At 42.5% G+C, this 23,911-nt stretch overlaps 1 protein-coding gene across 1 annotated transcript in view; it reads right to left on the reverse strand.

Annotated features, from left to right (window-relative positions):
- The window catches only part of Lama3 (laminin subunit alpha 3), a 243,587-nt gene that overhangs the window by 25,468 nt on the left and 194,208 nt on the right, over positions 1 to 23,911 (reverse strand). The window contains exons 44-61 of the mRNA XM_023720392.1: positions 20,266 to 20,376; positions 20,048 to 20,159; positions 19,691 to 19,858; positions 18,427 to 18,623; positions 17,169 to 17,285; positions 16,353 to 16,507; positions 15,906 to 16,047; positions 15,397 to 15,499; positions 12,784 to 12,900; positions 12,520 to 12,699; positions 11,898 to 12,040; positions 9,802 to 9,972; positions 7,833 to 7,984; positions 7,523 to 7,685; positions 6,986 to 7,119; positions 5,594 to 5,738; positions 2,408 to 2,527; positions 1,895 to 2,028 (exon numbers count right to left, since the gene is read on the reverse strand). Of these exons, the coding sequence (XP_023576160.1) occupies positions 1,895 to 2,028; positions 2,408 to 2,527; positions 5,594 to 5,738; positions 6,986 to 7,119; positions 7,523 to 7,685; positions 7,833 to 7,984; positions 9,802 to 9,972; positions 11,898 to 12,040; positions 12,520 to 12,699; positions 12,784 to 12,900; positions 15,397 to 15,499; positions 15,906 to 16,047; positions 16,353 to 16,507; positions 17,169 to 17,285; positions 18,427 to 18,623; positions 19,691 to 19,858; positions 20,048 to 20,159; positions 20,266 to 20,376 (2,564 nt within the window). The remainder of the gene's footprint in view (positions 1 to 1,894; positions 2,029 to 2,407; positions 2,528 to 5,593; positions 5,739 to 6,985; positions 7,120 to 7,522; positions 7,686 to 7,832; positions 7,985 to 9,801; positions 9,973 to 11,897; positions 12,041 to 12,519; positions 12,700 to 12,783; positions 12,901 to 15,396; positions 15,500 to 15,905; positions 16,048 to 16,352; positions 16,508 to 17,168; positions 17,286 to 18,426; positions 18,624 to 19,690; positions 19,859 to 20,047; positions 20,160 to 20,265; positions 20,377 to 23,911) is intronic.

Consider the following 23,911-nt stretch of genomic DNA (forward strand, 5'->3'; position numbering starts at 1 on the left):
GGTTCTGGGTGGATGGGCACAGCTTTGCTCTGCCAAAGCCCCTCCGGAGCCTCCTCCCACGACCTGCAAGTTCTCAGGTATCCTGGCATCCCACACCAACACTGGGGACATCCCCATGGTACTTCGTGGTAGGCGCCAGCTCTTTGAAGTTCACAAGGTCTCTAGCTCTTGGCTCTTCACACATGCTGATAGCTAGCATCCCTCATCCTAGCTACACTCCACCTGCCTGGTGCCCCCGACTGGACCAGATTCCCTCCAGCCTTGCAGCACACTGACTCCTCCCCCTGGCACGTGACACACTTAGCTGTAGTGACAATGTCTCTCCTGCTCTGTGTTAGTGTCTGCCCCGGTCACTGACTCCCACATTCTGTGATGCTATGTGGTACACACGACACACCCAACAAATGCTGTGTGATAAACAGATAAGTGATAACTTGCAACTGTACTCAGAATTTCTGACTATTTACCTTGTACAACTCTTTTATCACATCTACATTCAATAATATCTAAACTAGCAACAACTCATAACTGGCTATTTATGGCTGCACTGCTATTTAATATTGATGATGCTAAATATGAACAGCATCTTGTTGGCCTACAATCTCTTCACCTGTTCAGGGACTATCTACCATGATTTGCAAGGTCCTTCTCAGTCAAACATATTCACTTCCCAATTCTTTCAAGTGCCAAGTTTTCTCGCCTGTGTTTTAGTTTTTGGGAGCAACTTATAAAAGTCACATGTACTACTTACTCCTCCCAGCTGATTTTATACATTAGAAATAAGGTTATGTAACTTCAGATCTCTTCTAAAAGTAATCATAATCAAACATTCCACAGTAAGCTTAACTGGGTCACAAGGTGCACAATCAACCCTCCTGGGCTATCTTCTTTCTACACATTGCTGTCAACTATCTAAAAGTCTTGTACTTTCTAAACAAATTGATGAAATGTAAAAGTTATTTCTGTGTGCATTCTCAAAGTGGCAGAGTATTTTTTCTCACTTGGATTATACTTTACAGCCTTCATAGAATGAATTTTGTTCATTTATGCAAAGAAAAATTATGTACTTATTCCACCCACCACAGCACCCAAGGATACGAGTGTGAACAGTATGTCTTAGGTTCGTTGAGAAATTTTCTATAGAACACAGCCTCAGCTTTGAGGGCCAGTACTGCTGTCAGGCCCTGGGCCACCACCTATTTGCAATAGCCCAGGGCCACCAGCCTCTTTCTGCTGGCTGGAAGCACTGTCAACCGAGGGATGCTCTTTGTGGTTTCTCTCCTTCTGAGGCTAACAACACGAGCAACATATAGAGTCCCCTTCTTTGGACAGTATTTACAATCTGCTCTACTCTGCTGATTACACTGCTAATACAGAAGAGTTCACTTTGTGTTTGTGGCTTTAATAAAACAAGGCTGCTGTGATTTGTGTCTCGATGTCTCCCCACAGATGGACTCAGGATCATGAGGCTTTGTTCAGCGGTGGCTGAATCCAGAGTAATTGGGAGTGCAACACTGGGATTAAGGGTCCTAGGATTAAGGGTGGGTGATTCTGGATCAGTCCACTGCCTGGATTGGCACCACCCTAATCCCAATAAACTGGATGCAATACAAGGGACAGAAAGAGTACTGTTGCTTTGGGTGTCCTTCACCACCATGACTGGTTGTCCTTCTGCCATGTGTCACCCTGCCTTGGAGCCAGCTGATTATAGACCAAAACCTCTACAGACTATGAGATAAATAAACCTTTCCTCCTTTAACTTTGGGTATCAGATTTTTGTCTCAGCAATGAGAAAAAAAAATAACTAAAGCAAGGCGGACTACTAGATTCATTGGTGGCCATCATTACCACTACATGAGGTGATAGATTTAAAACAACAACAAAATAGTCTTACCTTTCCCTGATTGCAATGGGAATTCCACCCAGATAATATGTGCTGAAATCAAATATTTCCCCTGAAATTCTGATATTTTGATCACCCACATTTATTCTCATAAGTTTCTGCGCTTTTCCAATCTTGATTAGAATCTGGAATAAATGAGGGACGAATCAGCAAGAGGTGGAAAATGAAAGTGTCCTATTTGCAGAGGCTCCAAGCTTTGATGTTTGCATCTGTTCTCCTTTAGATTCATAAGATGGCATAGTGGCAGTTTGGCAGAAAAATCTGATGCTAAAACATTTCAATAGATGATTTTCCTTGAAATGAACCGTGGCTTATATACGCCATATATATTACATGGTTCATGCCCAAATGTTCAAATTTTGAAAGGGTTCACCTGCCAGCTAATAAGTTCATCTGGCAATAGAAGATTTGTGCTTGGTTCGGTTTCTGCAGTTTGGCACTGAATTACTTTTAAAGGTAGATAGACTATGTAACAATTCAATTACACAGACTCCAAGGACATACCAAATGATCTTTCCCGTTGTTGATGGCGCCTCTGATTCCTTTCTCTTGTGGTGGTTCCGAGTCCAGTTTGTATCGGACCATGAGACTGCCATCTTCTATATCTAAGGATATGAAGTGATCCTGGGGACAAAGCAGTGCAGGTCATCAGCAGGGCCGGATCACCGGAGGTCGAGTTATCCTCGCCTCACTAACCACACTCCACTATCACTGTAAGACTTAATTCCTGGGACAGGTCTGATGGCTGACTACCGTAAGCCCCACTCAACCTGATGTTCACGACAGAACCAGGACATGCTATCGATCACTGTGCTTTTGTCTCATGCCACCATAACCAGCTTGTAAAAATAGACATTGATCACTGCAGTCATTTGAAAATAAAGACAGCTGCCTTCTGAGATGGACACGGCCTCACTTCAGCCTCAGGCATTTTCCCCTGTACGTGTTCTTAGATATATTGTCTCTGCTGCCTCTTTCCTTCTACTGCACATTTCAGTTCTGGGCATCTTTTCCCACACAGGGCTTCTCCTCCCCTCACACCACCCCGTGGCCTAGAGACCACAATCACTTCACCATGGCTGCACCCGTGAGGCCTGAATCTTTCTCTCTGACCTAGCTTCTCTCCTGGCTCTGTCTCCTCACGGCCAGGTCTGAACACTGAATTTCTCTGTTACTATCACTAGTGCTTCGATGACTCACAGATCCTTCAGATCCCCAATATTCCGGAGAGAATTTGTGAACACACACAGCGCACGTGCTGCCTCGCCTATCTCTTTGGCTCCAGGTTGTCTTTCCTTCACTCTGTGTGCACCACATCCCATCACTGTGCTGAGACATCTAAGAGGCACTTCGGGCCCATCTCTCTCTCCCAGCTTAGCAAACCTTACGAATGCTCCCCGACGTCTCTCAGGTCACCTCCCAGTCCCAGTGACAGCGCCTCCAGCTTGACTGCATGGCAGTAGTGCTCTGGGCTCTCCATGGCCCCTCGTACATCACTTCCAAGCTGCGTCCAGAGCAGTGCAAGCTGTCACTTTTCCTTCCTCCCTGGACACAGCCCTGACTCCTGGCAGATGCTGTGCGGTGCTGCCCATCTCTTTCCTTCATCCCTCAATACTCCCTCCAGCCCTGGAGCCCCCATCACACAAAACCCTTTCTAGGGCTGCATGCTCCTGCCCTCCCACCTCTGGGCCTCTTCCTGCCTCTCCCGCTTTGCCCCATCTCCTTCAAGTGTCATCTTCTACTTGTCCTTCAGGGCTCACATGAAGCATCCTTGCTTCAGAAAGTCCTTCATGTCATGTACCCTCATTTTTTCTTCTAAGGGGCTCCTTGTAATTAGAAGGATGATGAATTAGCAATTGACTTATTACCTGCATATCTTTGTATAACACAAGTCTTTCCCTTAATGGCAAGAACTGCGTCTGTCTTGGTCATTGCCTCTTGGTCTCAAAGTAACACATCATGTGAACCAGCCACTGCCTTAGTGGTTAGATGAACTGAAGAACTTCAGATTTAGGACTTGAAGATTTTGCTCTTACCCAGTTCCCTATGGTAAGAAGGCTTGTCTTTGAAGACCAGAGTCAGAGTCCTTATCTAAAAGGAGAATTATTCCTTCCCTGACCCCAAACCTTGTCCATGAGAGTTGGAATACAGCTCATCAATTAATGACTAAGGGAAACTCAAGCTCCCTGTGAGGAATGGGCCATCCTAGTCAACAGTGGCTTTCTGGCTCATTTCTTATGCAATGGCATTATGGAAGATTTCCTCTAACATAAGTACTAGTTCTGGCTCTTTACCTCTAAGGACCTTACAATGTACTATAGCCTGAGCATCCTTAATACAGAATTTGAAATTCAAAATCTAAATGTGTTTGAGCATCAACACAATACCACAAGTGTGATAGTTTAGGGTACACAAACTTTGCTTCATGTACACAATTATCAAAAATATTGTGCAAAATTAACATGTATATATACATATATATATATCAAGGAATTTCTTGTCTAGACTTGGGTCCCATTCTCAAGGTATCTTTTTTTGTACATGCAAATAGTTCAGGTCTGAAGACGTCCAAAACACTTCTGGTCCCAAGATTTTGGAAAAAGAGATGCTCAGCTTGAACAAAGGGGAGTTTATTTTAGAAATCAGCCACCTTGGCCTGAAGATGCCTGATGCTGACTTTTCAGATCTCTGCGAACTTCAGGCTGGTTGAGATCTTCCCAAAAAATCATCCTCAGTATCACCTGAAGGGTCCAGGTCAATCTTAAAGAGCAAAGTTGGGCCAGATCTGTATTGCCCAACCTGCAGGTAGAAGGTTCTGGTAGAGTCCCAAGCTTCATATCAATCCCACCTTCTCAGACCATAGCCCTTGGGCTGATCCAGATATCTGTGGAAATGGTATCTAAGATCAACTGCATAAGCTCTCATTCCTGGCGACCATGTGGGATGGCCCCACTCTTTCTTGACCAGTAGATGGCACAAGCTATCACTTGCAGAGCATCGCTCTGGTTTTTACCCAATCTACTGGATTCAGAAATTGTTCTTATTGGCTTATTGAAAGGAACATTTAATGCCTAATTATTTGATCAATTTTGCATGCCTATATCTTGTAACCTGAACAACTACTTTGAAGATAACAATATGCAACGTAACGATCGTGAATTTCCTATCATCTTGTTTTGAAATTTTGTATCATTTTTATTTTGGTTTTTATTCTCTTTAAAATAAGAATGGTTCCAAGGAATCTCAGCTGCTTTAAAGCTTCCATGACTTAGAATGTCAAGCAGTAGGCTGATAGAAGGGTAACCCTATAGCCTGGTAGCAATCAAACAAAGATGGATGTGGCAGGAAGCTGAACCCAGAAAGTCTTAATTCATTTTAAAGTACATCAAGTACATTATCAGGCTAGCAACTGTTCTTAAAGAATAAAACCAATGAGAACAGAATGAGAAAAGGAAATATCTCTCTGCAGTTTTAAGGCATGTTCTAGAATTCCTGATCTCTTGGCCTCAAAATTGCACCCAAGAGCCACCAGAAAGGAAGGGCATTTGGCCAAGGGAAAGGACAGATCACATCTGCATGTGGTTTCTCAGTGTCAGGTTGTCTATGTGGCACTCAGTGTGGTTGTCTATGTCCACATCACGGCACAGCATGGATACATTTGGTGGCATTGAGATGCTTCTTGGGAAGTACCTGGTTTTCTGCAAAGAACAGCAAACCTCTGTCCATGGTGGTCTGGATGGTCTGTCCGAAGGTTGGGAAGGGGGCATTTGGCTGAGTTGGAACTCGAGCGTAGCCTGTACCTTCAAAATAGTTTTTGTCTGACTCTTCTTTTCTCCTGTTAAAATCAATATCCCTCAAGTTAGAACACAGCAGCAAAGGGTCACCATGCAAGTGTGCTTATTAATACAAGATGCTGTTATCTAAAAAATGGAGCAAAGAATTGCAGTCTAGGTATCTTGACTTTGTCAAAGAAGAGAAGACATCTCTGACATGTTAAAAGCAGCCAGTTTTGCTTCCTAGATATGTTCTTGAACCCTAACTCAAAAACAAATATTGGGCCGGCAAGATAGCTCAGTGGATCAGGCACCTGCTTAGGCAAGCACAGGGACTGGGATTGGATTCCCAGCACCACATGCATGCTGGCCCACCCCCAGGCCTGCTGAGCCAGCCCCTGAAACCAGGTGTAGTGGTGCATACCTATAATCCCAGTGCTGGGGAGGCTGAAAACAGAAGGCTCACTACGCGTCAGCGGCAGTGACAACCTGAACCAAATATGTTAAAAAACAAAAACAAAAAAAAAAAAAAAAAACACCAGATAATATTCAAGAGTCTCCCCCAGACACATCTATCAGGAGGCTGAAAATCTTACAATATTAGAAATGATTAATTCAAAAAATAATTGTATTCTGAGTAACAAATACGTGATCTGTCTCATTGCACTTCTAGTAGTAGACACTGTTAACAGCTCAAAGCAGTAATTTAATCTACTTTTTATGTACTTAGTACAGGGTCTACAGGGTCTCACTACACAGATCAGAGTCACAGTGACCCTCCTGTTTTCAGCCTCCTAGGCGCGGGGATTGCAGGCGTGCGCCCCCACACCCAGTCTCAAGCAACATTACAGCGTGCCCCGGGGGCGGGGCCAGCACGGCACACTGGGGATCAAACCAGTGAGCTCTTTGGCTGGCCCAAAGCAGTAACTTAAAAATAGGTTCAGATAGTACAGTCAAGTCACTCACTTTGTGGGCAGCTATTTTCTGAAATTTAAAGTTAGTATATAATTTTGTACCAAATTAAGGTACCTTCTAATGCTGTCAAATAGTGACAGGAAGCACCAAAATACCTAAGGATTTATTTTTTAATTAGAAATCCCTATCAATCTAATGTTTTACCCAATTTAGAAAAGCTTGTTAGATGTGAGAGGTGCACTGCTAATGTCGCGTGCAAATATAATTTAAGAACTCTAGGCCCCAAGTGACGAGCAGCGTCTCTAGCATCTCGGTGGTCACACCTTCCTACACGTGAGAGCAAAGTCAGTTTCCATCCCGGGCACAGAGACACTGGCCACCCAGTTTCACTTACCGTCTGCAAGGTTCCACTTCAGTTGTGTTGAGATTGAACGTTTTTTTGAAGTTGTACAAACTCACAACGTTTTCATTGAGGTCGTCTAATTCAATACAACCTTTGTAGGGAGGGAATTTTAGCCTGCTCGGAAGCTAAAAGTGAAACAATACCAAAAATTGCCCATTCATCAAGCAGAAAACAGTGATCACATTAACAAAAAAAAAAAATAAGTTTTATCACTTTGAACAATCAATATTGCACACACAGTAAGAATGTAGACCCTGTAGTGGCATGCCCTGGCTTTGCCATTTAGTTTCTAAATAACCCTGCACAAGTTATTAAACATTTCTGCCTTAGTTTCTTCATCTGTAAAATGGGAACAATGACAATATTTACATGAGTTTAAAACAGTGTACCAAGGAAGTATTCAGTAAATGTTAGCTATCATCATTACATGTTAACTCTATTTTATACATAATTAATGAAAAGATACATCGGTCATTATGCCAAATTAAAATGTAAAGTTTCTCTCAGTGAGATAACAGTTATACTCACTTGAAAATCAGGTGGGTAACCTCCGACATAAAACACAACATTTTCAGGATCCAAGTTAAGAAGTGTGTTGCTACTTCCACTATCCATGACATGAAATTGGGGTGCTTTGGGTCTAATAGAGGTGGCTTCTTTGGTGTAATTCAGTCTTGCAAACTGATAAATTCTGTTTAAATTTTGATAATAAGGTTACAAGGAAATTAATGAATCAAACACTAAGATGCTCACAGCAGGATTCTGGGACACATACAAATGGGGGAGTCGGATGAGTACAGTGAGGTCTACAAAGGTCAGGAGTTAACCACCGTTGTACCTCTGAAACTTCACCCGGTCCATAACTGCCTCTCGCGTCTCACTCTCAGTCAAGATCTGGTCCACCTGGAGCTCAGCCACCCGCTCGCCCAGGTTGTAGACGCAGGTGAGCTGGCCGTCCACAACTGCCATGCCGATGTAGTCGCTGGAGGCCTGGAGACACAGGGCCACCTCAGAAGCTTCCCACACACTTCTTCCTGTGCTCGGTTAGCTTCCCACTCCAAGAAGGTCACAAGAGTTGTATGGCATAAACTAATGGCTTTACACTATAAATCTTGGGTAGAGACTAAATAAGACACACCCTCACACCCTAATGTAGCATGCATAATTAATCATGCCTGGGTGTCTTTGCTTGTGTTACTGTGTGCTCATGTAATCATTCCTCCATTTGCCCAGTTTTTAGACATTTGCTGAACACCCACCATAAACATGGACCAGATATCAACCCAGCTGCCCATTGATTTCATCTGATAAAAACAAGCCAATTTTGTTCTCCCAGCACCAGGAAATGTGCTCTGTGCATGACCCTGCCATGACAACCCTACATGGTCTCTGTCAGCTCTGTAGGCATCTTCCTTCCTTATTAGAATGTGAGAACCTTAAAAATGAAGTAGATTTTTTAAAGTGGTGGTGAAATATTCATAGTACAGTAGTCACCAACTTAACCCTTCTTAAGCTGTCCACAGGCACCCTATACACACATGAAATACATTTGGTGAGCACAATTACAGGTGTAGCAGGCACACTGTAAGAAAAGTTATTCCTCTACATCCCAGGGAATGGCTTTGAGGACCCTTAAGATGCTGAAAGCTACAGATGCTCAAAGCCTTTCACACAATGGCACAGTATTTGCATTTAACCTATGCACATCCTCTCATGGAATTTAAATTTTTCTACTTTGCCTAGGTCAAAGTAAATGTTATAGAAATAGTTGGTACACTGTGTTGTTTAGAGAATACTGGCAAAAGAAAAGTGTGTGTTCATTATAGAAGCATCTTTTTCCTGAATATTTTTGAACTATTGTTTGAATCCATGCTGTGGAATCTGTGGATACAGAAGGTGGAGTATATGTGGTATAAATTATTAAATGTATCAACACTGTGTATTTTGTCATAACACAAAGCAAAAGGGCACTTACTAAAGAACTTAGCAATAATGTATCAACACCCTGAAGCATGAAAAGGCAGCTAATAATAGTGCTGACAAACTGTAAATACCATGTCCATTAGTAAAACTAACAACTTCCCAATCAGGTAGAATTTTCAAGAACCATATTTCAGACATTTCTTTTCCAACAGTTGTAGTCTAACCCAATCAGAGATTAGCTTTCGCTCTGACCCTTAAATTGAGAGAAATGTATGTCTCAAAAGTATACCCACAATTCTTTGTTGTTTGGGTGGTGCTGGGATGGAACCAGACCCTCCCACGCACCAAGTGCTGCCCCCACTGACCACACCCCGAGTCCTGCAGCTCTTATTGGCAGAGGAGGCTACATTTTGCTCCCATGCATGTCTATAGATTGGCCCTGGCCCACAGACTTGAGGGAGGAGCCCGTGGTTGGGCTTGCTGAGAAACAACATGATCAGGATTCTGTGAGGAGGAGCTGCTGTTGATGTCCAGGAAGCCTTGACTTTGATGTCCTGGCAACATGGGCAGAGGGTGCTGATCCTGCACCTCCAGTGTATGTGTGTACGCCCAGAACCCATGGGGAAGCAGATTCCTTGGCACCTAATAATCCCTGTTGGATGCGAGGTCTATCATGGGTACTTCCTCCATGGGAGCGTGAGTGGGAAAGTGAGGGGAAAGGGCTTGTATTTGTGATGTCTTGTCAGGATTTCCAATGGTGAGTTCATGGCAGTGACACAGCTGTGCCACAGGTCTCAACACAGTGACACACAGCGCCGGGCATCTCAACACCACCAAGAGCATTCTGTCATAGAAACGAGAGGGATATCTAAAAACATACTCACATCCTTGTTTCCAAGGTACATCACAAACATATCCTCAGTGCCCCCATTTTCTCTTGAGTCAGGTCTTTGGAGAAACAAAGAGAGAGAGGTGTATCCTTTCAAATCTTCCAGGTCATTTGGCAGCCGGACTTCAACACCAGATTTCCCATTGAACCGCATGGGGACCGCAACCTGTGAGGAATGACAAGGTGTCAAACATGGGCTGAGAAGAAGGCATGTGCTCGGGAACATCATCTGTGACATCACAGCTGTACCCCTTAGTTACATATCAGCCTTCCCAGGCTGCTCTGATGAGTAGGGGGATGAATGTCGCCTACACCTGGATTATAAACTGTGACGCAGTCTGAGGACCCCAGTGTTCGTGTTCCCCCTGTTGATTAGCCCTGGATCTCTGAAAAGTGCATCCAGCTCTCCACCTGCAGTACTGACAACAGTAGTTCCAACCCTAGATGGATTTTGTGTAGAGAAGTTACAGAAGCACTCTGCACAGTACCTGCATATAGCACACGTATCAGACAGCATAAGCATTTCCTAAATGTACATCTTAAGGCAGTGATTTCCATGAATTTGTTACACGTTATGATTGTACACAATACTGGCATTCTGTCCTTAAGAGTCCCTAAGTCCTTAAGTCCTTTGAGAGAAGAGTGCTTGGAACACTGCTTCTTAGAGTCCCTGTGGTGACAGCCCTTCTTCACCCCTTTAGGCTGACATGGACCGATACTTTCATAAAATTCATTACAAATTAAATTATTAGGAAAATGAAATGAACATAGACCCACTGTCCACACGCTTGAATGTTGAGACATTTCCTTTATTAGAAGCTTCTGAGCACTTCTTGGCACTTTACTTAGATTTAAAGAACTGGCAACAAGTTGTCAGGCTGGCGCCAGTTTCTGGACTCTGATCAGGTAGCTCTGGTCATAAATATCCTCAAGCGCTCACAGGACAGTCACTCTGGAAGGACACTCCACCAAGTCCACATTTTAGCAAGGATCTTGGATACATAAGGCACCCATCAGGGAGCCCAGCAATGCTGAGGGTCCTAAGTCACACTAATGAGCTCATTTTAGCTCTCTTTGGTGGCCACTTTTTCCCTTGAGGGGACCCAGCCACATCTCAGTCTTCCTGCCATGCTTTTCTGCTTTTTGTCACTGGAAAACTCTGCCTAATTCTTTTCATTTTTTAAAATTAAGTAGATATTTCACTCTAGAAAACAAGCATGTATAGAAGAAAAACACAGACTTTATCTCTGCATTACCAAGTAAGAAATGAACTACACCCGATGGAGTCATCCCTACTCCCCTTTCTGTCTTCTCAGAGGTCACCACAATTCTGGATTTGGATTCTCATGCAAATTTCCATGCAGGTTTTAATATTTTAGTAAGTATGCACTGATCTAGATACAAGATACAGCTACTTTTATTTGCATGCCTTAAATATTTTAATGTGAATAGTGTCTGTCTGGACACACCCTTCCAGAATTTGCTTTCTTAGCTGAGCACTGTGTTTTAAAATCACATTGACGATGCCTTCAGCTCCTTCATGAACACTTGGTTTTTTCTTCTCAAACAATTGCTAGTGTGTGATTGTGAGCTGTTTCCCAATGAACATCGTTATATACACCTATGAGTACTGCTCATTAGTGCTGTTCTGAGCCTCTCCGGGTAGCATCGTGTACTTCTAAGATGCACATCATGAGTTTCTACCCAGCTTCTTGATATGGCCTGAGAAACCACTTGCAGTGCCTGGTGAGCAACCTGCATTCAGGTCTGGCCTTGGAAATGCCTGGGTCCTCACCCCCAAGGGAGCACCAGTGCACATGGTCCATAGATCCCTCGCTGGAGCTTGCAGCAAGAGTTTAGAAAGTGGGGCCCTCCTCCTGCCTACATAAACTCAATGGAAGGAAATAGCTTCAGGTCCCTGATAGGCTGGAAAATTCATGGGTTGAAAGTCGTGTGCACTTCCAAAGAGCAACAGAAGAAATCAACTTTCATATTTCAAACCACCAAAGAATCAGGACAATAAAAAGGACCAGTTTTGAATGAATGGGGGAAGAACTAGCCTTGGCTATGACAATGTGGGGTAACACTCACCTTATTTGCAGCATCTCTGGCCTGCTGAATTAGCTCCCGAATTCGATCCACGTTGTCAGAGATGTTTCCCAGGGGCAACAGTTGTTGGTTGATACTTTCAATCTTGCTCAAAAGGTCAGGCAGTTTCTTAGTTAATTTCTTTACTGGTGGTGAGATAAGACAACAGAAGCCTAAAATTGTTCACTGAAAGAAGGTTAAATGCAGAAGTTTTTCCTGACAGTGTCTGTTTAATGGCGTGTTTGAGCTACAAATGTTGAAAAGATAGATTTGAATCAGACAACTCTCTCTCTCTCTCTACGTACATTAAGGATTCATTCTACAATGTAGATACCAGATCCTTTTTCTTAACTACTATAGGGGAAAAAGCCTGTTTTGGGGTCCTTATTACCACTCGTGATTCAGGACCTTAGCACTCTATAAAAGAGAAAGCCAATATTACTATCAATGGTTGAAAATTAATATACCTCACCTGGTCTTTCTATTATCTATATTTTTTGCATGCACGTTATGAAACTGCTGGTGGTTTTATATCTGAGATCAGACTTACTAGAGAATGGAAATAAGCCAAGGCCATAGCAATGAGGAAGTGGCTAATCCACCCCGACCAAAGCATGCCCGATACCTGACTTGTCTGCGTCGGTCAGAGCCTTGTTGAAGTCTTCCTTCTGCGCATTCCCATAGTCATCCTTAATCTTTTCCAAATCTGCCTGAATGGGGCTGAGTCCATCCAGAACCTCACTTGTGACGTCATTGGCCTTTCTGACCATGCTCTTAACACCACTGATTGTACTGTCAGTGTCGCCTAAGGCACACACAAATGAAGAGGGCTAAGGATCTGAAATGTCAACAGAAGAGGCCAAACACATTGGTCCAGGGAGATGCTGACCTCTCTGTATCCCACGAAGATCATCATGGACAGAAGTGAGGTTGGTGTCTATCAGATCTTTCTGAACCTTCACAATATTCAAGGTTTGTTGTAGGTCATCGAGAGCAGGACTAATTTCTACAAGAAAATAAACACAAGGAGGCAATGACTATGGATTTTGGTTATCCATTGCTGTCTGTGGCCCTACAGGTGACCATATCTACCCAGCACTGAGCAGATCTGGGTCTTGGGGCTCCTTCCACAAGGCCTGGACTTACAGTTCTGAACACTCTGGTCAAAGAGGCCAGAAGCACAACAGGACCTGATGGTGACGACCTCCTAGGAAATGCATACAAGAAAGGGGCAGGCTGAACAACTCCAGGCTGCAGAAGGCTGTGCTTAGTGAAGGGCATGTCTGTCCTATTTACTGCTGTGCCCTCTGCAGTGTGACGTCTGGCACCAGTCAGACTTACTATTAGTACCTATTTGTTGAATGAATGAATATATGAAAGAAGGCATGAATAGTATAAAAAGAACTCCTCTTAGAGAACAAGAAAGAAAGGTGTTTTCAAGACAGCCTGATCCAAAGGACGCGAAGTAGACACTGTTTCTGGTCACTTCCAAACCGGGAGGCAAGGCACTAGCAGACATTCCTAGTTACCAATGTGGCCATCTCTGGGCTATGGAAGATGATCAGCAATTGGTACAAATAATTTACATTAGGGCCCCATGGCTGTTTTATCCACCACCATTGATAGCCCTGATCCTGGGCTGTGGGTGTGGGTCCTGGGTAGGGTGAACTCTCAGCACATGCAGGCCCTGGCTTTGATCTCCAGCACTTCAGAAAACAAACAAAATACCTCTAGAACCTTACCTCTAAGCTCAAGTTTTAAAGAAGCAACAGATATCATACTGCTAAACCATAATTCTTAAAAGTTTCAGGGTGATAATTGTGTATTAGCACATATTTTATTTTTCATGTGTTTAGTTCTTAAAAATGTCACTAAGTCAATTTACAAAGACATCATCTAAACCCTCTAAAAGAACTGAGAAACTGAAAGAGGACCAGAGGCTCGGCTGCCTGCTCAGCCAGGGATGCTCTCGAAAGACCAGAGAAATTCAAGAGACAGAATTTTCAGAACACAGGAACTTGGTAAGTTTAGGACAATTTATTTCGTTCTATAACTAATTAATTAATTAATTAAAGGAAATTTTTCTAAAAATAAAATTTATACTTTAAAACATTTCCACTTTTTCCCCCTGTGGTGCTGCTGGGCCTGCAGGTCCATGTAGGGCTACAGACACGGGTCTGTATTACACAGGATGGGTTTTGTTAAGGTTGTCAAGAATAAGGCCTACTTTAAGAGATACCAAGTGAAGTTTAGAAGATGACAAGAGGGTAAAACTGATTACTGTGCCCTCTTAGTAATACAAGACAAAACTCTTGGTAATACAGGACAAAAGTAAGTACAACACATCTAAATACAGGATGATAGTTCATGTAACTAACAGAGATATCATTTGCCAGGTTGCTTATGCCCGTATCGAAGGGGATATGATAGTCTATGTGGCATATGCACATGAACTACCAAAGTATGGTGTGAAAGTTGGCCTAACAAGTTATGCTGCAGTGTACTTTACTGGCCTGCTGCTGGCGTGCAGTCTTTTCAGTAGGTTTGACATGGATAGATCTATGAAGGCTGGGGGAGGTGACTGGAGATGAATACAACTTGGAAAGCAATGATGGCAAACCTGGTGCCTTCACCTGCTATCTGGATGCAGGCCTCGCCAGAACTACAAGTGGCAATGAAGTTTTTGGAGCCCTATAGGGTGCTGTGGATGGAGGCTTGTCTATCCCTCACAGTACCAAACGATTCCCTGGTTATGATTCTGAAAGCAAAGAGTTTAATGTAGAAGTACATTGGAAGCACATCATGGGTCAGAATGTCGCAGGCTTTATGCATTACCTAATGGAATAAGATGAAGATGCTTACAAGAAACAGTTCTTTCAGTATATAAAGAACATTGTAACTCCAGACATGATGGAGGAGATGTATAGGAAAGCTCATGCTGCTATACGAGGGAATCACTTTATGAAAAGAAGCTGAAAAGTTAAAAAGAAGAGGTGGAAGCGTCCCAAAATGTCCCTTGCCCAGAAGAAAGATTGGGTAGCTCAAAAGAAGGCAAGCTTCCTCAGAGCTCAGGAGCGGGCTGCTGAGAGTCCATGGCTCACAGTGGTAAGGAGTTATGTATGATGCTTTTAGTTGCCAAGATTTTAGGATATAAGAAATTTGGAAGCAGAAATTCTGAAGCAGTCTAATACCTGTAGTGAACAATCTTGATATGTTGGTTCTTGGTGCCACGGTCACAGGAAAGTCAATCCGAAGAGTCTCCCCAGAGTCAGGCCAGAAAACTTTGCTTATAGCACACTAGTCATTTATAATTTTGGGTGGACCCATGACATTGTGTAAAATAAATCATGCATTCAAGAAGGTTCTCTCAACCTTGACACTGACATTTAGAAAAAAAATTTGCTTCCTGTGCTGGTCTTCCTGGTCTCACAGGTCCTGTAAGCACCTGCTTATCCCTGACACACACACACACACACACACACACACACACACACATCCATACCTTGCTGTAACTTCTTCTGTATTCGTTTAGCTTCATTTAACACTTTATCGCTGTCAGAACTCAGGATCTTAGCTTTTCTTGGAAGATCTTCCTTTATTACGGTCTGAAAGCAAAGTGTTTATCAGCCTCCACCATATGCTACCCGTTAAGAAGTACAGGATATGATTTTTCACTCTACAAATCCCTTTTGGACAAATGTTAATGTTTACTATCAGTATAAAAGCATACCTAGTAGAAGCAGGAAAAAGCATTAGTTTAGGGTCAAAATCAGTAACCAGTATTAATTGCTTTCTAGCTTTATATATAGGTTTTCAACCTCATATGTCAAATAGTCCAGTAAGCACAGAAAAGACTTGTCTCTAGAGCAAACTCAAGTCTATTCTATATAACTAACTTCTGATTTAAAATAAATGCATTTTGGGGACATTTCTCCAGGCACAGAGCAAGAGAATAAGAAAAAGAGTTGCTTTCAGAGTGAATCTAGAAAAGCTACTGGCACTGGTGCCCACCTCAAGGGCGGACTCGGATGCGCTGGAGGCTTTGTTGGCTGCATCCTCAGCTGCTTGGATGGCACTGAGGATGTTCTCATAGGCAGTGGCAGCATCCACAGCACGGCGTACCAGCTCATCCGCACTGGCATTTCTTTTTATCCTGGAAGATGGTAAGGGGGTGCAAAGAGTTAGGTTCTCCAGTGTCTTCCTGCCCTAGGCTGCCATCCTGCCAGTGGGCACCAGAGGTGGCAGTCTCTGCTGAGCTGTCCCTAGAGTGTGGCTAGATATCCTCCTCCCCCTTGCAGGTCTGGTTCTGTCCTGGGATCTTGCCTGGGGACCCTGGGTGGGGTTTCAGTTGGGCAAGACTGTCCACCCTGTTCTGGATGCCCAGATACCCTAACAGAGGCCCTCACTTGGTGTTCAAGCAGCCCGTGGCATCTGGATCTCCACAAGCCTCACACTTACTCCTCCAGCTGCTTTGCCACCTCTTGCAAAGACTGTGCGTATTTTTCTGCATCTGCCACCAGGGATGCTTGGCTGGAAGATCTGGAGAGTTCTCTCACTCTGTCACTTAGTTCTTGTCTTGCTTTATTTAAGGTGCCTGCTAATGTTTCATATTCCTATTTTTTCCAAGTAAACAAAGGCAATATAAATTCAAGCAAAGAGTGCATGTACCATTTTCTCAAACTCTGCCATTAAGTGATGTTTCCAGTGAGAAGTCATATACTCTCAGCCCAGTTAGTACACTATGAATCCTTGATTAGTGCTCATAATTGCACTGATTATATTGCACATTTTTCTGCCAGCAGATACTCTCTTCAGCAAGTTTTATAAATGCTTAATAACTTTAGTAAGTTTTATAAAAGTTACAGTGTTATCAAAATAAAGTTCTACTAAACCAAGAGAGTTTTTATGATCTAGAACTAGCTCCTATAGAACATACTTTCAAAAATGTCCATTGGGTTACTAGGAAATTTTGCCAATCTTTTATCAAGTCTTAAATGTTTTCTGTTAATAAAGGTAGTTGAGGTTTTGAAAATAAGCACTGCAATTTTTAAAATTCAAGATTCGACTTGCTCACTGCAGACAAATCGGGTAACGCAGCTAGAGTAAGAGCAGATACATCTTTCACACCCTGCCCTCAGGCAAAACCAATGTGAACATGTCTAGATTTTTGCTTCCACCAAAAAGACTCAAAGAAAGAAACAGGCAATTCAATTACACATACTCTTGGAAACATGATTTAAATGATTCTAGATTCTAGGCAATATGGGACTCTACCTTCCAGTTTTTGTTCATCAGCTCCAGCATGGAATTGGTCCGTATCACAGCCAAGTCTGCCATGCTCAGGTACTTGGTGAATTCACTCTGTAGGCCACTCATTTCTTTCACTTGCCTCTGGAGAGAATAAAATGGACATTGGCCTAAACTCCGTGACACATTAGCAGAGGGTAAAGACATAGCTCCAGAATAATAGCATGTAACTAATCAAACTCAGCATGTTTTTATGAACCTGAAGGCGGTCCAGCCACCTACAAAGTGATGGGTCTGTGTTTCTCTTGACAGTGTTGGTGGCTGCCATGGCTTCCTCTATTGTATGCTAAGAAAACAGTCAATACTTCCATTGAAGGTTGTTATACAAGTTCAAGTCAACTGATGACATATGACTAAGTTCTAGATCAGCTTAACCCATGGACAACAGGACTAAGGCCCAGTTTGGGGAAAAGAATGAGAAACTTTGACTAAACAAACCAGGACCAACCATTATTCCACAAGTCAATTCCAATAAGAGGTACTGGGCACTTGAATGAGAGATGAAACAGGACAGAGCATGCCAGGCTAGAGGACTGCCAAAGGCCAAACCTATGCAACTGCAGCCTACTCTCTTTGCAGGTATCATTCAAATAGAAGTCTTATTCAAAAAATAGTATTCAAGCAGCGATATTACCATGGAAGGAGGATTTGGGAGCCAGATACATAAGGACCCCCTAAGATATCACCAATTGTTATTTACCAGGTTCTTTCTCTTTTAAGAATTTGTCCTACATTACTTGATTCTGATCATGCTTTTTTTTTTCTTTCTTGTATCAGGGATCAAACTTGGGACCTTGCATTTGCCAGGTAGGTGCTTATGCTGCTGAGCTATCAGCCCAGGCCTGCCATTTTTTAATCCCTCATGTTTCTGTGGTTATTTCAGTACATGATGGTCACTATCAAAAATACAAATTATGAAATCTTGAGCACTAAATTAACTCAAATGTGACTCATGTCTTATCCACTTGCAGCACTGTTCCTCCAACACTCTCTTAGCCAGGGGTAAGTTGAGGCAGCTCAGGAGGCTAAGTGGGTTCAGTTCAGAATCTTTTCTGGTAGCTGAGGAGTGGAAATAGTTCTGGCTCCGTGGTTAAGTTTCAGCCCTGTTGGGTCAGGTACTGGGTTAGCATAACCAGTGGGCCATGCTATTTTATTCATAGCAAAGATCCCTGTTCCCCTCATCCTTACTTCAGCGACAGCATGTGGCTCCCAACTGCAAGCTCACCTTGATGGTTCCCAAAGCTCTCTCATTTTCGTGGTTGAGGCCAGAAGCCCGCTTTGCCTGGGAAGCTGCCTCCTGGATCATGGCATGCAGGTCATGGAGCTTGGCCTCGTACTGATTTAAAGAATCCCGTATACTCTTAGCAAGTCCGTCGCTCTCCACCGTGTGGGTCTCTAGCCAGCTCTTTATACGGTTCAGCACTGGAATGCAACACTTCATGTTTTCCACTGAGCAGATGCTAGGTTTTATATAAAAACTAAAGAAGGAGAATCAAATTCCTGCTCATTTTCCAAGTTTCCTTGAGCTTGGGAGGGAATAGGAATGGACGCTAATATTCATGTGACCTGTGACATTGGTACTTCAGGTCATGACCTTAGTTCTTTCCACAATCCTGGTCACAAACCAAATTAGGTGAGAAATGAATCAAATCGAATGGTTAGGTTCATGGGTTCGCTTACTATACACGATCACCAGGGAACACAATAACTATCATTTTCATGCTACTGATAAGGAAATGGAGAGCTGAGAAATTAGGGGTCAACCCAAGGACACAGCCACTCAATGTGGCCTTGAACCAGAGCTGTGGGGTACAAGGTGCATGCTCCTTCAACTGCCAAGACTGCCTCCTTAGTTAAAAGCCAAGACTAATATTACATTTAAACACCACAAATGCTACAAGAAAGCAGATACTATCTGCAGATTATCCCCAGACATATTATTTTACTAGAGAACAAACAAGAATTTGAAAAAAATACGAACCTTTCTTAGTTTTGAGGCAGTGAAAACCTTTAGCTCTATCAAATAGAACATCCAATTTTTTTTTGTTTTTATCATTATAGAACTAATATGAATTTGTGATTCAAGAATCAAATAGTGGTGAGGAGAACATGAAAAGTGATACAATAAGAAATGTGGAAAGAAATGAAGAAGGGGCAGAAGAATGAAAATGTAATTTAAAGGGGAAAAGGTATCAATAGCTCTAAGTTTTAGGAGAACTTCCTTTGGGGGGATGATTGCCATTTTTTCTTGTTTGTTTGTTTTTTGTTTTTGTAAGATGGTGGGATATTATATTCTACAGTCCTGGTAACTTGGAAAAAAGACATGCAGTCCCAGGAGGAGTGGGCCTGTTCCACCACCTGACCCTGTAATAACATTCTCAGAAGTGAGACGCCCTTCCACCCACACCCAGGGGCCCCGTACAGAACTCTGCACACTGCTTGTCCAGGCAGTTCCCACAGGCTGGATGCCCCTGGGGCCGGGCCCTTACAGAGCTGCGCTTCTCTCTTCTCAGCTTCTGCTTCCTGCAGGTACTTCCCAAAGTTACGGTTCCGCAGCTCCCTCAGCTTGCGTTCTGCTTCGGCCAGCTCCCTGGAAAAGTCACCTGAGGGCAAGTTGTTTCCTCCTCCACCTGTGCCTGAGATCTGCCTCAAGAGAACTGGAAAACATTGTGCAGTTTATTAAACTGGGAATTCTGGTCTCCTGCAAACCATTTTTTAAGGCAGAAACTTTATTGGAGGCTGCCTATTGGGGGTTTTACTATCACTATAGGATCTTTTTCATCACAATGAACTCTCAAAAGGGAATTCTTTCGGTGTGTAACCAAGGCCTGGGTCATTTTTCTTACTGTGCACATTGTGGATGACAGTTTTAATCTTCATGTCAAGCTCTTTAGTGCTCTGAATTGTCCGGTCAACATTGTTATATAATGTTTGTGCTTTTTGGGAATTTATCTGCACCTGTTCAAAAAAATAAATCAATTAACAACAGATTAAGTTGATGGGAAAAAACTAAAAATATTCTGAAACAAAATATTTTTATATTTATTTAACTTAACCACTCTACCTTTTCTTGCAAAGTTTCAAACTCATGATTCAAATTACTCAGTTCTTCTTCCAGACCGTTCATTTTTGATCCATGATTTGAAATAGCAGAATGATAGAGGAGCAACTGATTCTGAAAGGAAAACACAAAGCTAGCCTCATTTTGGAGTAGAGATTTAGACTAGTCTCATCAACCTGGTAAACGTGATAGTGCTGAAAAGACTCATTTAACAAGAGTAATGTCAGTCCTAAGGGTGGAAAACATAGTTCTTTGAGATAGATCCCATGAAGAACCTACTTCCTGATAGATATTGGGAAGTAAGTAGCCATGCTAGTTAGCTTTCTGTCAGTTTACGAAGACCCAAGATAACTAACATAAAAAGTTGACTTTAGCTCACAATTTTAGAGGTTGTAGCCCAGGACTGGTTGGTCCCGTTGCCTGAACCTGCTATGAGGGTGCATCTCATGCCGGAAGTACATGGTTGAGAAAAGTTGCTTACCTCATAGTGAGCCACAGAGCAGAGGAAAGGAAATAAAGACTGAAGTCCCATAATCCTCTGGGAGGTCACTCCCCACCTTCCTAAAGACCTCCCACTAGGCCTCGCCTCTTCGAGTGTTTACCACCTCCCAGTAGCACAATTTTGCGGAACAAGCCTTTGACACATGACGGGCCTTGGGGGGTCACTTAAGGTCACTTACTGTCCAGCAGTAGCACATATAAAAATATGAAAGCAGATACTTTAAATTAATGACCTAGCCTTATAGAAACAAGGTGATACTATTTATCTGATGTTTTGATCTTCAGATTTTGTGCTAATATTTAGTTTTCAAAACTCCATAGTTAATCACTTACCAGTACAATTTTTTAAATATAGGATGACCAAAACTTGCAAATTTTTTCATTAATTTTTATAGGATAATAGAATGAGAAATATAAAAAGAACAATTTTAAGATAATGTAATCGGAAATATAAAAAGAACAATTTTTATCAAATCTATTAATTTCTTGTGGATGGTGTATCTTTTTTTTTTTTTTTTTTTTTTTTGCGGAACCGGGGATTGAACTCAGGCCCTTGCGCTTGCCAGGGAAGCGCTTATTCTACTGAGCCATCTCCCCGGCCCCAAGGATGGTGTATCTTGAAACATTCCATACACAGCACATTACAATCTGGACAATGATATCTATTCTCTTTCCAAATTCTTTTCTCATTACTGTCTTTTTTGAACAACACATTCCACACTGTTGTGTTGGCCTTTCTTTTTCTTCTGTGGGTGGTATGCTTTCAATCACATATCTGCTGGCTAAATGAAATGGTGAAGACACTGAGGATGGGCAGCCTGCTTGTGTTGCACTACCCTGTATCTTCTCATTATTTCATCTATGAGGCTCAATCTAAATTGTAAATGACAGGCCAGTGAGATTGCTCAGCGGACTAAAGTGCCTGCTTGAGCAAGTTTAGGCAAGCTCAGGGACCGTGATTTGACCCCCGCACCACATGCTGTGCCAGACCTGCCCCCAGGGCAGGCTGAGCCAGCCAGCGTCCAGGCATAGTGGTGCTTGCCTATAATCCCAGTGCTGGGAAGGCTGCGAGCAGGAGGACCACCACCAGTCCAAGCTGTGTAGTGAGACCCTGCAACAACCAAATACATAAAAAAATAAAATAAAATAAAAATTGTAAATGACCTTTTGAATTCCTTTTTTAAAAATAAGTAACAAACAAGTTTCATATTCCTTGGTAAGAAGGTGCATAAATAGTTCTAGCAATATTTTCCTCATTTTTTGATTACAGGATAGCTTGTTGGATATTTTTCAACTATATCAACATCATCCAAAGAATTGTTATAGCTATTGATCATAATTGTTATAACTACTGGGGTTTTTGTAGTTTTATGCATTCTTCCAAGTTCTACAGTTTCCGGGCTATGAAGAACTGATGCTGGGAGCCATCTCTTTCACCTTTCCATGTCGTCACAGGCTTCCTCTGTGACCCACTGGCATTTCTCCCTTCTCCAGTTTTTCCTTTTGCAGATCTTCTGCTGCTTCCTTCCTATTCAGGCTCCGTGTCCCACACATGTGCATTTTGTATTGTAAAAGCATATCACAGAGTTCAAGAGAGGTATATAAATTTTATCTAATGTACTTTTTTTCTTTTTTTGTATTTTAGTACAGGGTCTACAGGGTTTCACTACACAGCTCAGACTCGTAGGGATCCTCCTGTGTTCGGCCTCCCAAGAGCTGCACCACCACGCCCAGTCTCAACTGCATCTCAGTGTGCCCCGGGGGCGGGGCTGGCATAGCACACCAGGGATTGAACCCCAGCTGCTGCATCTGCTTAAGCAGGCGCTTTAATCTGCCGAGCTATTTGGCCAGCCTGTCTCATGTACTTATGATAAGAGTTTTTATAGCTTGTAGCACAATATTACAGGTTATTCTTCACAAACACGAATTAGTAAAAGAAAATAACAAGAACTTACTATTAGATTTAACTAGAAACAAACATTGAAAGTGAATGTAATGTTCTGAATTAAAAATATACAAAAATAGTTGATATAAAACAAATAAAGAGGGCCAGTGAGATAGCTCAGTAGAATAAGTGCTTGCCTGGCAAGCACAAGGGCCTGAGTTCAATCCCCAGTTCTGAAAACAGAAAAACAAACAGATGCACAAGTATATCTTGTGGAAATAAGAATCAACCTGTTGGAGGATGCTGGAAATAGTCAGTATGTAAGCAAACATGCTTCTTGAGTGACACTGCAGTAAACTATTAAGTGGTGTATCTGCTAACACTAAAAGCAATACATATGATGAGTTTATTGAATGAACCATTAGATTCAAAGACTCCAATTTAAGAGAACTGCTAGAGAACTGAGAGTTCACATTAGTAATGCGAAAATGGAAGTTTACAGAAGTTGAGTGACTCATCCATGTCTACATGGCTTATTAGCGATTGCTTGAAGGTACAACCCACGTCCTTGGTCTTTCTTAGCACTAAACTGCCTTAATACTTTTGAAGGACGACACTGCTGCACATAATGCATAACTTATGAGTACTGTGGCTCCCAGATTAGTGATTACTTTCAAATTTTAAAAATGTAAAAACTTGGGCTGGGGAGATAGCTCAACAACGTAACTGCCTATGTGGCAAGCGCAAGGTCCTGAGTTCAATCCCCAGCACCACATGTCAGGCCACCCTGGAACCTCAGGCACACCTTGCTGGCCCTGCAACTGATGTGGTGGCACACACCTGTAGTCCCAGTGCTAGGAGGCTGTGACAGGAGGATCATTATGATTTTGAATTGCAGAGTAAGGCCCTGTATCAAATAAATTAATAAAAAAAATAAAGAAATTTTTATTTAAAAAGTAAAAGCTTAAAAAAATGACAAGAAGAAATGACTCTTGCCTCTATCTGTACCTCAGAGCCAGAGTTCAATAAGAGAACACATGCTTTAGTGCATAGGTCTAAAGCCTGGGTCTACTCCTTAGCATGTGAGCGGCATCAAGCCTCACCCTCTCTGCATCAGCAAGTGTGAATTATCATGTTAACTTGCAGGTGATACTTCCATTAAATTGTCACACAGTGTATTAATATAGAAAGAAAATGTTTCTGTTTTAATTATTTAATGGGAATCTGGGGCACGCTACTCCACAGATAGTTGCAGAACACCTG

Source organism: Octodon degus, unplaced genomic scaffold (assembly GCF_000260255.1).
Source record: "Octodon degus isolate 3935 unplaced genomic scaffold, OctDeg1.0 scaffold00075, whole genome shotgun sequence".
Lineage (NCBI taxonomy): Eukaryota > Metazoa > Chordata > Mammalia > Rodentia > Octodontidae > Octodon > Octodon degus.